The sequence below is a fragment of the Rhagoletis zephyria genome, unplaced genomic scaffold (genome assembly GCF_001687245.7).
Source record: "Rhagoletis zephyria isolate East Lansing unplaced genomic scaffold, Rhagoletis_zephyria_1.1 Rzeph_scaffold_01106, whole genome shotgun sequence".
Taxonomy (NCBI): Eukaryota; Metazoa; Arthropoda; class Insecta; order Diptera; family Tephritidae; genus Rhagoletis; species Rhagoletis zephyria.
The window spans coordinates 84,796-99,029 of NW_016158190.1; the positions used below are offsets into that span (position 1 = coordinate 84,796).

General features: G+C 34.7%; 1 protein-coding gene across 2 annotated transcripts; it reads right to left on the bottom strand.

Moving 5' to 3' along the window:
* Nucleotides 1-5,188: 5,188 nt before the first annotated feature.
* Nucleotides 5,189-11,669, bottom strand: LOC108362821 (transcription factor btd). Of its 2 annotated transcripts, none has more exons than XM_017615965.1 (2): nucleotides 11,515-11,669; nucleotides 5,189-6,612 (listed from the first exon to the last, which is right to left on the bottom strand). In XM_017615965.1, the coding sequence occupies exons 1-2, from the start codon at nucleotides 11,605-11,607 to the stop codon at nucleotides 5,899-5,901; spliced, it is 807 nt and encodes a 268-aa protein (XP_017471454.1). In that variant the 5' UTR covers nucleotides 11,608-11,669; the 3' UTR covers nucleotides 5,189-5,898. The 2 variants fall into 2 exon arrangements, with proteins under 2 accessions (XP_017471454.1, XP_017471455.1); XM_017615966.1 differs by lacking the exon at nucleotides 11,515-11,669 and adding an exon at nucleotides 10,568-11,356 and having other exon boundaries at nucleotides 5,192-6,612.
* Between the last annotated feature and the right edge of the window lie 2,565 nt (nucleotides 11,670-14,234).

Consider the following 14,234-nt stretch of genomic DNA (forward strand, 5'->3'; position numbering starts at 1 on the left):
AATACAAAGTCTACTGAGAAAATCGTCAAAATCTATGCTGTATAAGCTTTATCTCCTATAGCACTGATTGTTAAGATACCAGTTTTTGCCATATATCTCCTTTATGTAGGAAACTAAACCCAATAAATTGTGTTACCGTGAAACAGTGTTACAGTGAAAATCACTTAGATTGGTGCCATATAAAGTAGATCTTCCATACCTCTGATTGTTTAGATGCGATTTTTTATATAAGTATGTAACTCCTCTATCAATGTATGCAGATGTATTCAAAAGCAGTAATCTTTCAAAGTAAAATTTGCAGATGTTCATGAAAGGTATGAAGCCTTCGGCATAGCCGAAGACAGCGCTGCTCTTACTTGTTTTTTTTTTAATAAACTCTAACCAGAGATAATTGGAAGGATTGTGAAGGCACATTATTTAGCCTAGTTTAGGAATTTTTAAAGAAAAAAAAACTTTCATTATTCGCAGATTTTCGCATACATGTATATGTGCCTTAAAAACACTTATTTTTTTGTCGCGTACGTTATCATCTTGTTTTGAACGGATATTTTCCACGCCAAAGTTTGAAGGTTGCATATATTTTTCAATCTTGCAATCTTGTTTTTCAGTTACTTAAATTTTTGAGAGATTTATGTTACTCCATAAGCGTACGAATGTCGCGCACGGCTGCATGGAAACGCCCATATGATTGATTATTCCCAATGCTCGAGCAAGCGATATATTTGCATAAAAACCGTTTTGCTCTGTCTGGTTGGCTAAACATCAACCGATTTTTATGTAATCGTGTAGCGGTTAGTTATTGTAGATTTTCTAAGTCAAGTTCTATCAAAGCGCTCAACAATACTGGCATAATAGTTCATTCGTTACTAGCACAAAGAACTTTGCTTTCAAAAACCAATAACCTTCTGCTTTAATATTCGTCAAATGTATTTTTTTTTTAATTTTTAAATCACCGCTTAAGGTAAAACTCTACAAGAACAGCAACAACAAAAAAAGACCAAAAATTACCAAAAACTATTTACTGCTATTTATGGTGGTTTGTCATCAAATTCTAAGCCTAATTTAATGAAAATCGTATGCAAATATATCAGCATGAATACTAATAGAATTTTTATGGATGCTCGAATAATCAAATCTTTTGAAACAAGAATAATTTTAGCAGTTTCATTGATTTCCGGTTATTTTGTGTTAGAGTATAGTAGTATGTGCTAAGTTTTTTTGTCCATATATATGTAATATAATACGAGTACCCAGAATGACGGTTAATACATTAACGAATGCCGAAAACTATTCTTTTCGCTTTAAGTATTTAATTGGATACAGCTTCCCCCAAAGGTCACCGGCATTTACGACCATCACTAATTTAGTGAACGTAAACGCCTGATAGACGCATCTAGTTTATACAAAGCCGATTGATCACATTAACCTTCAAATTAATTTTATGAATATGACTAAACGATACAAAAATTATTACCCATAAATGGTGTTCACATGAGAAGATTTTACAGGCAATTTTAGAGGCGTTTACTTGAATCAAAAGTTGGCTACCCCCAAATTCATTGAAAGCGATTAGTTGAAAGGCAATTCACACCAGACCACTGTTGCTTTCAACTAAAAGTTGTCTGTAAAATCGCTCCATGCAAACATCGTATTAGTTGTTTGATCTGGTGAAAGGAGCGTACTAAAAATCTCGGATCGTATGCTTGACGACGCGAAGAAATACAAATAAAAAATTCTCGGGAATATAAGTACCTACCATGGATGACGAAACATATACCAATCTGATGAATTTCAGAATTCTCCGGAATAATTGGTAATACATATCAGCAAGTTTGAATATTGATCAACGTGACATAAGTTAATATATTCGCGAAACTATGGGCAAAATATAGTAAAACTGGCTACTTAGTTTTTCTTTTTGGCGTCAGGATTTTTCTTAAAAGGACTTCGAAATATCGAAAATATGATTAATTCAAAAAGTTATTTAAAAACTTTGTGCAATGTAGAATAGCAATCTGGGTATCAAATAAAAACGAAAATTCCTTTGAATTGAAATTTATTAAACTTTTTGGTGCATAAGGACGAATGGGTATGGAAATGCCCTTTTTAAAATTTTGTCCTTGAATATCTTTGAAAATTTGCAATATTATGTATTAAATTTTTAAAGTCCTTTTAACAAAAATTCTGACGTCTGAGTGAAAAACCAAAAACGCAGTTTAACTATATTTGGCCCATTGTTTCGTGAGTATATTAACTGATTCGTGTGTTTTGAAATTTTTTTGTTTTTGTCCCGCGGTGCTCTGAGTGTCATTTTTCGATCCGATGCCTCAGCCCCTTAGGCCCAATAGAAAAATTAAGCACTAAGATAGGCTACCCTGGTGGAAATAGCCAGGTTAGAGAAGAAGGGCTACCGAAATTTCTTAGCAAAGCCTGTGTAGCAAGAAACCAAAAGATGATACTGTTTAAGGTCTTATTAGTTAAAAGGAAAATGGAACTTGGACACAAAACAGCAAGGAATCACTGGAGATATTACTGAACGCGCACTTTCCAGCATGAAACGCACAGAATTTTGCCAAAAGAGGGCGAAAGCAGAGATTCATCTATCATTTTAAAAATTCAGCATGAAAAAAATTCAGACCAAAACAAATTATCTCCTATACCACAGAAGCAGATGAACATATATAAATAAGGATTAAAAATTGTAAAAGATTCAGCACGCATCGCTTCATCCCCGTCACTATCGGAGCGATCGATCCCAGCGCAATGAGGAAATCATGCGATCAGGTATGTCACAAGAGAGTACTATCGTTACTCTTGTGGAAACTTGTGGTCGAAAAGCTGCTCATGTTTGTTGTATGGAATTAACTGATCGCTTTTGTTCGAGTATTGCCTATGAAGGGACTAATTGTTTCCCTTTATACCCAAATGGGTATATTTAAAAAGCGACTAGTCGCATTTAAAAAAGCTACGCCCGCTACGATTCAAATGGGAGCTCTCAGGTTTGCTTGCTAATGATCTAAAATGTAACTGTCGATAACATGAAAGAATATACGATTTTTTTTAATATTTACACACATATGAGTAGTCCACTTGCAAACAGCGTTATGCGATTTTATAATAGAAAGCCATAAATTTGAAAAAACGACTACGACAACAAGTAACACTTAAATTGAATATTTTTTATTATTACCTAAAAATTTGGATAAATAGGAGACTTGTAAAATTATAACATAACATAACATGGCATAAGATAACATTAACAGTCTATACGACCTAAAGCAGTTGTCTAAGTTCATCATAAGATGGATACTTTTGAAAGTTTATAAATAAGTATGATAGCGACTTTTGAAAGAAGAGTTAACATTTGATGCTATTTTTTCAGAATATAAAGGTATTTTGCACTGTGTGGTTGGTGGACATGAAACTACTTTAAATACAGGTACGTAATCCACCAAAAACTAAAAATCGAAAAAATTTTACATAGCGCACTTTGCAAGTGGACTACTCATATGTGACCTGGTCTACGGAAAGGGGGCTTAGGTGTCAAAAAATCAATTTTCACTTTTTGGTTGATTCGGATGGAAGATGAGATGCTTTTCACTTTTAACAGCTTTTTCACAGAAAACTAGTTTTCGCACGTAAGCTCCCTTTTCGTAGACCAGGTCACATATATTAAAGTACTTTAAAATAGAATCTTTTTTTTTTAATTCGTGACTTAGTGAAATGATAGCCTTCAAAGGGTCTTACTCACCTATTGAAGGGCGGTACAAAAAACTGACTGGCTCCCTGCTTTGCCCTAAAAGAGGGCATTCGAGGCGCCTGGTATGGTATAGCTACGGTGACCATCCGTTTTGTTTTTTTCATGACGGTACTGTTATTCAAACGTCTGTCATTCGCAATCGTATGCTGCGAATGCCGATTTATACTAAAGCCAGCCTTTCGACATAAGCTACTTTTCCATACGATCCCTGATTGATATGTATTTACATACGTGGTATAAAAATAACAAACAAAATATTTATTTTTTTGAACTGTTAATCAAATTTCTAGACTTGTATGCATGCATACATACATATGTACATATAGTATATGGTATATTTTGTGAAAAGATGTCCTGCATTTTCAATTCACATTTATGGTCACCGTAGGTATACCGCTAGCGGGACACTGAACTCTGTAGACAAACACTTTCAAACTAAGCGTTTTGAAGAAGAAACATTGTTTTGTTTCAAACATTCATGTAAAATACATATGTATGTGTGTATGTATCTAATATGTAGAACTGCAAACGAATTTTATCAGCTTTTGATAATACATATTTCAATACTGGTTTCGATCTGTGATTTTGGTAGAACCGCAACCGGTTAAAAAATACTCCAAGGCACCGTTTTTTTTAGATATGGTATGCAATTTTTAATCAATTTTAATTGTTCGCATGTCTCAAAAAGCCACTAATACATGCATACATAATGTTTGAACAAGTTGTGGAAATTAAATTTCAGTTTATGTTGATCACATATGTACATAAATTAAATGCTTATCTCATAGTTCCAAAAGCAGCAGCACCACCGGATTTCGAACGTCACTCCCAAAAAGAATTTGAGTGGTCAAAACTAGAAAAACGTGCAAAAAAGACAAATATTTTAAAGTGAAAGGTACAAATAGTAAACAAAAAACAAACTGCGGCATTGATAGAGTAATCTTGCCTTAGTAAGTGAAGGAACATCCAAGAGTTGTTAAGATTAATTACAGACTAATAAAATAATCAGTTAAATTGTGATCGATAAGCTTTTGTGACAAACGCATCGAAACCTATAAAAGCTTACTTCAATTTTATATGCTAATTGCTTATTCTTCATATAAATACTATAACGTTGTGACGTTATAAGTAAGATTAATAAAGTTAACAATAGAAAGTTAACAAATATGCCAGTCAATTATGCGAGCGAAAAAGTCAAATGAGAAGCCTTCAAGCCAGTGCTGGCAGCGGCAGTGATTTAAAAGTTCATCTACTAAGCAGAGTTCAACAATAAATATGGCGTGAAAATGAATGAATCTTCTTTTCAAAAAAAATTCCACTAATCTGTATGTATGTATGTTTGTTTGTGTGCACCTTTTAATTATTCGACCTCCAAACGCCATTAGAGAATACCAAACTGCTGACTTTGAAACTCACCAATAACCCACCGTAACAAAGTGAACGGATTAATTCGTTAATGTTACTAATTTGCAAATTTTCGAGAAAAAGTCACACGCTCGTCTTTTGCTGTGTATTTTTATTTTTTTTTTTCATTTTTATTTTGTATTTGTCGGTATGTAAATAATATGGCAAGTATGTATTTTGTTTTTAATTTTAACCACATGTAAAGCTAAATACATTCGCACAAAATGAGAGTGATACAAAACAGACAGAAAAACAAATGATTTTTTTTTTTAAACAAAAGAGTTCATAAAAAAAAATAAAAATTTAATGGCCTAAAAATAAAAATTAAATTTAATTAACATATCATACGAGTTTACTGACTTGCTCAATGCAATGCGCGCATGTATAGAAGAATTTCATTTCGGCTTCTGCTGCCGCATCACCTTTTCGATGGAACTTATCGACAGATCGCGTTAGAAACATATAATCATCAGTTACTTATAAATAATTATCGAAATAGCAAATTAGCGCTCTAAGGAGAAGACCTTAAACTAAGATTGGTGGCTGGTGGCTGGTGAGTGGTGAGTGGTGAGTGGTGATTGGTGATGACTGTTGGCTGTTGGGGCGTTGCCACATTAACCACATCTTATGTAAACAAAATGAAAGAGCCTCTCTTCGCCGCACACGCGTTCCCTCCACCAGCACAGCACATCCAACATTACCCATTCCCCTTGCTCGTTCACTGTCGTTCGTTTTCATTTCCGCTTGCGCTGTGGATACACCGTACCGTAAGAGGTCACGCCATTCGCTAACTCATTGAAGGAAGCGCCCTCTTGCAGCGGCAGCGGTTCGACCTTGATCGGCGCTATATTGACCGGCAGCGGCAATTTCAAATTGACGGAAGCATCCGATGTGTCAATTGCGCCTTCGGGTGCTATATCATTGCCAGCAGCTACAGCTTCCACTAGGGACGAAGGCAGCGCCATTGCAGCGGACGCGGGTAGCGCGCGTGCAGAGGAAACTGATGATGCCGCATTACTGCCCCTGCTGCTGCCGCCGTATGTGTAACCTTGATTGGTCAAGGCCGATGTGAATGCGACATTCTCCAATGCTGGCGCAGCAAATTTCTGCGTTACTGAGGCTGGCAGATGCTGTGAGTTGTGATAATATGAAGTTGCTGGTTGTGAGGATTGTGTGCGATATGTTTGTTGTTGTTGTTGTTGGTGGTACTGTGGCCGCGTCTGCTGCTGCACATAACTTTGGTGCGTTTGCGCATAGCTGATGTAGTTTGGTTGATATGGCTGTTGATGCCGCTGTTGATGTTGCGAATGTTGGGGAAAGGTGAGCTGATGCCGCGGCGTCGGGTAGTGGTAGTAACGTAAGGGTGCATTTTGCGAGTAGTGTGGCAACTGTGCAGCATTCGCGGCGAGTAGGAAGGTGAGCGCGGCACAGAAGCGCATTGGTAGTTGCTGAAAAGAGAATGTAGGTTAGTGAGAAATTATCAAATAAATGTAATAAATTTTTTTTTTATAATTACAGGGGGTCTTAAAAGTTCGGTAACAAATTTTTGTGGTGTGGCGGAAGATAATAATATTTATCTCAGGCAAATACTTGTGAACGATAAGTGGGCTAATGGAGGGAGCACTTGATGGCAACTTTAAGAGGGCCTCTCCTAAATAGAACAAAATAACAGTCCTGGCAATCGAAATACCTTGGCAACCTACTAGGCTTCAAATTAAATTGGTCAAGCAATGTGGATGAGTTAGTTCAGAGGTGTATAGCGATTTACTACACCTACAAAAGTACTTCAGGGAAATAATGAAAAACTTCCGCCATACAATTCCCATGATACCCTTGTGTGTGCTTAAGTTAAGTGATATTTTTTTGTCCGATTCGGCTATTTTTCTTTCGTTTATTTAATGTTTAATAATCTATATTAGTCTAGCACATTGTGTAACCAACAGTAAAGGGGCCATTCCATACCATATTTACACCACAATATTTTTTTGGGGGGTGAAATATATATTTTTTACATTCTTTATCGAAAAAAGAAGACACCAATTTTTTATTTCGTCATGATCTTCGAAAATCTCAAAAAAAAATTATCGAAATTTTGAACTCTTTTCAATGGTTTGTAGGTAATAAACTATTTGTCGGAAGAAATCAGTTAAGGTATCAAAATGTGCGTAATTACCTCGGCTTTCCATGAGAGTGTGAGATTAATTAAAATAAATAAATAAAATTTTCATGTTCGATTTTTATTTTTTTCAGCTTAAATAGTTTATTTATGGAATACGCAGTAAAAATTTAAGAATGTAAACACCAAAATTGTAGAAGTTACGAGTTTTTTTTATACCTGTGTACATATAATTTATGAAATTTTTTTTTTTTATTTCAATATATCTCCCACTCTCGTGGCAATCCGAGCTAATTACGCATATTTCTATACCTTAACTGATTTTCTCCGACAAATAGTTTATTAACTGCAAACAATTGAAAAAGATAATAATGAGTTCAAAATTTCGGGAATTTTTTTTTTCGAGATTTTCGAATATCATGACGAAATATAAAAATTGGTGTCTTCTTTTTTCGATAAAGAATGTTAAAAAAATATATATTTCACCCAACAAAAAATATTGAGGTGTTAATATTGTATGGTAATGAATGTATGTATGGTAATATAAATCCGCATAAAAAACTTTGTGCAAAAATTATAAAAATTCAACAAACCTCATGGTGAAATTATACCAGGTGTAGTAATCAAAGCGAGAAATAGATAGATAGAAATAGAAAATTTTCCTTTAAAAAATTAAATAAGATAGCCAAATGTCTGGAAAATAAAGCGAGACAGCTGTTTATAATTTCACCATGAACAAATACACCCGAAAGTTTCAAACTTTTTATTATTATTTACACTTTATATGAAAGCAAATGCAAAGCGCCGTTAGGAAAAAAAAATTTACATTATTTTTATATCGCCAAAGCACCACGCGCACAATGAGGCTCAAATACTCTCGGTAAATGAAGATAGTATAGAGGGTTAAACTCCTACCTATCCAGACTTGGAACTTTATTAGAAGGCTATCGATTAGAGAAGAGCGGGACTTAGTCCTAATAGTGGTTGGTGTGGAGTAAAGAACCAGCGCATAGTGTTTCGACTATATGGAGGCAGGTATAAAAACGTCATGGTGGCAGTTGATAAAACCCGGTTGGGCTTAGAGCTGGGAAAATTAAAAATCAAAAGTCGTTTCCTTTGGCGCTTAACCAATTAAAGTAAGTGTTTCTTTTCCAACTGTAATCAAGTTTATGTTAAGTATCGTAGAATACGGGTGGATGTATTTATCATTTATTTGGTATTTTCCTATTTAATCTATCAAAAAATTCACTGTGAAATATAGATGCTAAAGAGTATTAGTAAAAAAAAGTCTGAGTACCGGTTCGTCAGGTCTTGAAATTAGACGTATGTTTTAGGTATTTTTTTTTTGGTTTTGCAATATATAATGGATCTCTTTGCCGACTTTGCAAATGCATATAATTTGCAATTTTCTTAATTTTTCATTTTTAGCCTCTTTTTGCATAATTTCGCGAAAAGAATTTTTCAAACAATGAAAAAATCTCACGAAATTTTGCGAGGAAAGGGAATATTTACACCTTTGTTATCTTAAAATATAGCCTTTGTATTCTGAGTGTGTGAAGCAGGCAACAAAAATTAACCAAAATTCCGTCACATTTAATGACTGTGCCCACATTTTTTGTGAGTTTCTGGACTTTATGGTGATCCACTTTTCCCCATAATTTATATTTAGGGGTTTATAATAAAATATAGAGTACAAACTACATCGAAATCGGATGAAATTTAATAGGGGTCTTCCCTTAAATTCGTAAAAGTCTCGTACACCTCGTAAAGCTTGTAAATTTACGAGCCTCGTAAAAGAACTGTTAAAATTTGTTCAGTGTTGTACTGAAAGGAATATATATGTAAATATTTCGAATTGAGGCTACTTAAAACACAACATTCACGTCGTTTTATCATATTCAAATTTTTTTCTTTTTTGTACAATTTGCTGAACATGTCTGGGCATATTCAATTAAATAATAAGATATTTTTCCAGTTAATGAGATGACCAAAGCTACCACCGGCATTTTCACACGTTCCTATGCTTTATAACGCTGATTCTGTATGAACAAATATTCATGAATTCTCTCAGTAAAAATGTGGAGATGAGAATGAAGAGGATATAATTAATCACTTCCTGGGTCGATGTCTGGGCCTGTTGTCAAAGCGATTAAAAAAACATGTTCGGGATACTTGGATCTCCCCAATTTAATTTAGAATAGATAGTAAGTGTTTCAGTCGGTTAATAACCGTAGTTAATGGGCGAGTGAGCGTTTGGAAGTTTTCATAGGCGTATTCTGAATGAAAAAGAATTTGCATGAATTTCGAATATCTTCCCCCAAATTCATAAAAATAAAAAAAAGACTTTAACTGCTTCATAATTTAAAAATTTGTATGAAAATGTCACTTTATAAAGCTCTTTAAACCTGTTTCATTTTTTATGAATAAGGCCATTAGACTGTATTCCGAAATCAAATAAAAAACTGCAAATTTTTATATAGAAGCTACCTAAGGAGGAGAAATGATGCAACTAGACAAAGTTCTGTGTATATGTATATCGCTGCTAACCGCATCGCTTGAGCATGGATGAACAAAGTCGAATATTTCTTCTTTTTAGGTTTTGAAGCTAATTAAAGTTTTCAAATGAAGAAAAGCACAGCGTTTTCGCCGCAAACTGCATAAGAGGATACCATTACTACTTTTATATTCAAGGGTCACTTTATGTGCCAAGCCAGCACACTGCCACTGAACTAAGCACACTCTTTTATTTCTTGTTATTTATTCATTTTCTTAATACAATAGATTAAAATTAATTGTGGCCGCTTCTTTTATTGATTTATTTTATTACAATAGGTTAACGGAACACTTAAAAATATTTCAAAGAGTTCAAATTAACTTTGTTCAATCAGCTATAAAGTGACGATATTGTACCGCCAGACAAATAAAGCTTATTGAATAACGGCGGCTTGGCACTATAGAAGAATTTAAAACCAGTTTTAATGAATTGAATTAAGCACATTTTGAAATAAATTCCTTTTCAGAGTTTCTCGCTGAACTTAAGAGCTTGTTGTACTATCTTTTAAAAGGCATTTTTAAATTTCAATTAAAATATTTTTAAATACAAAACAAAAAAAAATAGAATAAAAATTTTAAATATCCAAATGCTTTAAAAACATCTTATTACGCTCCATTAAGCCAAAGGCTATTTTTTATAAAAATTCATGCACAGGAAAGCACATTTTTGGTCGTTTTTTTTATGTATGTATGGAGTTTGTTACCAAACTTTTTTTTTGTAATTTGTCACTCACATGATACCACATTTTATGTTGCTATTTTTCTGTTGTTCTACAGATGTCGAATGTTTGCTAAGTTGTATGTGTGTTATAATATGGAGCTAACGGTGATTTACTCGTCATAAAAGTAGCAATTCAATTTATCATTTTTGCAATTATCGCGCAATTCAACAGTTTCTTCACACTCTTCTTAGTTTTTTTGTTTTTTTTTGTGATTTTTGCAAAGTGCACTTAAAGTTTATTTGCTTTGAAGAAAAACTCTCAGCAAGTTTGTCGCTTAAGTCTTTTGTTTTCACAATGCAAAACACCGTGAGTTCATTCGCCAAAAACCGTGCTCGCGCGCACACACACACACGCACACACACACACACTTAGATACTCCCGATCAGCTGGTTACTCCTTTATTGACACTCAACACGCATTGCAACGCATCGCCGCGCGCCTTCAATCGCCAAATCGATGGTCCGACTGTTCGTTGTAGCCAGCCAGCTTCAGCTTCAGCTATGTTTGCACTCGAACAACTTCTATATTTGATAATCGTTTTTGTTTCTTTTTTACTTTTTTTTCGTATTTTCCTATTTCTGATTTCTGTTTACTGCAATCAAATACAGCTAAAACAGTCGCACGTTGTCACCTTGTTGAGCTTTTTTAACTGATTAAACTTTGTTCGCAAACTAAAGATGCTTTTTATAGGAATTTAACGCTTTGTCTCTTGTTGCTATACATATGTATTTCATTTCGTTTTAATAAATATTTTTTTCTGCCAGTTGATACGTTCATTCACATCGGTGTATTTCAATTTTGAATTTCGTTCACATTGCGTTCGCTTATTTATTACTTTTGTTTCACTTTTTATACAAATTTTGGTGTTTTTTTTGTTGTAATTTGCTTAATTTTTTTAAACCACTTCGGCCTGGTCAACTGGTTGTTGTTGCTGTTGTTGTGGTTTGTTTGTTGCTCACCTGCTTTTGCCTATTGTTCAGCGCCATCAGGTCACATGATTCGTTTTTCGTAGCGGTTGTTGTTGTTGTTGTTGTCGCGGTTGCTGTTGGCATGCTCCAGTCAACGTTCGTGCTTATCTCAGCTGATAATGTCAATCGCCGCTCATCTGCTTGTCGGTCGCTCATCAGCCGCTTGAATGGCCCCAAGTAGCCGTAAGCTTGTAATCTACAACTTCTTCTGCTTTTGTGTATAGTTTTTGTTTTTGCTTTTATTTAGCGCGCACCTTTACTTGCAGCACTCATTATTTTTGTCTGCTTTGACTTTGGTCGTTTGTCTTCGGCATTTGCTGTCCACTGTGGCTGGCGATTTCTTGCGCTGGCTGTTCGTGATGAGCCATGCAATTTAGTGGATAAGCCAGTGGCGTAAGCAGAATTCATTGTGTTTTTTTTTCATTAATTGCAAATTGTCTATGCATGACACATTTTTTGGAGCTATTTTACTATTTTATCGCGTTTCAATTGAGTTTCTTAAAAACATCACAACAACCTTTGATTTTGCTTTTGTAATGAAAGCAGTTAAATTTTTTTGCATATTGTTCAGTTTTAAAAAATTGTTTTCATTAGCGGACTTTGCATCTTAATATTTTAAGTGCACTCTGAACTAGTTCGCTTATGTAATTGTGAGGCGCTGAGAGCTTGCAATTTCAATTTTTGGTTAAGTACTTCCCCCTTTGCGAATTAGTTGGTTGGTTGTATACCACGTGATTGCTTTTGGTTTAAGCTTTTGGATGTAGCTGTGAAAATGTATTCATTGAATTGACCTTACACAAATACATAGGTAATTTAGAGCATTTCATGGTAATAATTATTTAAGACGAAGAAGAGTTCATTTGTATGAAATAGCGTTAGACTGATGAACTGCTACCTCATTTATATGTATAAGAGGCGGCTTAAGCTTATAAATTATGATGCAGCCGCTTATTGTTAAGAGTTTATTATTTTTCTTGCAAATAATTCTTTGCCAAATACCTTTGTGAAAATGTACACAGAACATTTTTAATATAAGATCCTCAAGTTGCTAATGTACTTACTTATTTAAGAGGGCAACTCACACAATTCATTACTAAAATATGCATTTTTTTCCGCGCGAATTAAGGTCATGTGGAAGTATTCAATAGGAGCGGTTATAAACTGAAGAGGAATCGAATGAAACCAGCTATGTGTAAGGTATCAATGAAAATCTCTTTTTATTTGAAAGGCTCACGAAAGCGATTGTGTATGGAATATAACATCATTTAAATGTCTGCAATGGCTTCTCATAGGATCCAAGTGGTCTAAATTTGAATCAGTCTACCGTATACATAAGCAGTGCGTCACTAGAAATTGGAGCATCATTGGGAAATTGAGAGGGTTTGCTTTTCTAGGCACAAAAACGACATCATTTTTTTCCTACCACTCAAGAGCTCCGTAGTAACATGAGGCGAGATCAGGCCAATAGAAGGTAGACACACCATGGTGATGCAAAAATGGTTTACATTAAGTTTCTGTGATAATTGTTCCTGTAGTAACGAAATTTTTACTTCTCATGCCAGAACTGCAGATAGCCTGCCAAACGATAAATTTTTTGGGAAACTTCGTTCTTTTTTTGTGTGTCCTAAAATTTTCCGGGACATTTCCCTAGCATCGGCAACATAAAACTCTGGACCAGGAAGTTGAGAAAAGTCAGAAAGTACGTACGTTTCATCGTCTTCACGAAGTCTTTGTACAGCTTTTTGGCACGTATTTTAGCCACACCGTTCTTCGTTGCATTGCGCTCCGGCACTTTTAGCACTTCGTCCGTCATCAGACTAGCTTCTGCCTTAGCTCTACGCACAAATGGCTCTGAGCACCCCACCAGTTGAGCAATATTTCTTTCCGAAAGATTTGGTTTTTTTTTTTTTGGGGCCACCACATCCTTTTTTCCGTCCCGTTCCTTTCTTAAGAGTAACATTAGAATCTACCTTAAACTGTTTTATTATCCGTGATACAGTCTTTCTGGAAATTTTTAATGCTTTCGCAATGTGAGTTCATTTTGGATTATTTACAAAATTTTTTTAAATTTCTTCACGTGTTTTTTGTTCGCTGCTCATATTTAGGAAGTATAACTCGAAAATGCATGCATTAATTTCTAGTGACGCACTCCTTATACATAAGTGACTGAAGTCGAGTGATTCCGCTTGTTATGTTTACTCTTCTATCCTATTTGCTAGCTATGTATTTTGGCAACTTCAGTTATGATTTTTTTTTTTTAATTTCATGTTATTTTTTACCCTTTGAAAGGATTAATATGTGTAAATAAAGGTCCGCTTTCTATGGAGTCGAAGTTCACAAAAATTACTCAGTGCTCATACACCAGGTAGAACGAAAGATCAGAGCTTCTTATTCTGAATTACTATATGGTTTAGACGCAAGTTTCATTCAAAGAAAATACAGAGCATGTACTTATGTTAACAGCGGATTTTACTGCAGTCTGATTCGGCAGACTATAATCCAGCGCCCACACGCCTTCCCTCAACTGGCCTGAAAATTTCCAACACGGCCCAAGCGTGCGACTTATCTTCAGTATTCATTTATGTGAACTCCAATTGCAGTCGTTATATATGTATGCATACCAATTTCATTCGCTCGATTTTTTTGGAAAGGCTTGACGCCTTTGTAAAAAAAAAATATTAGATATTCATCCTATTTATATTATATTTATA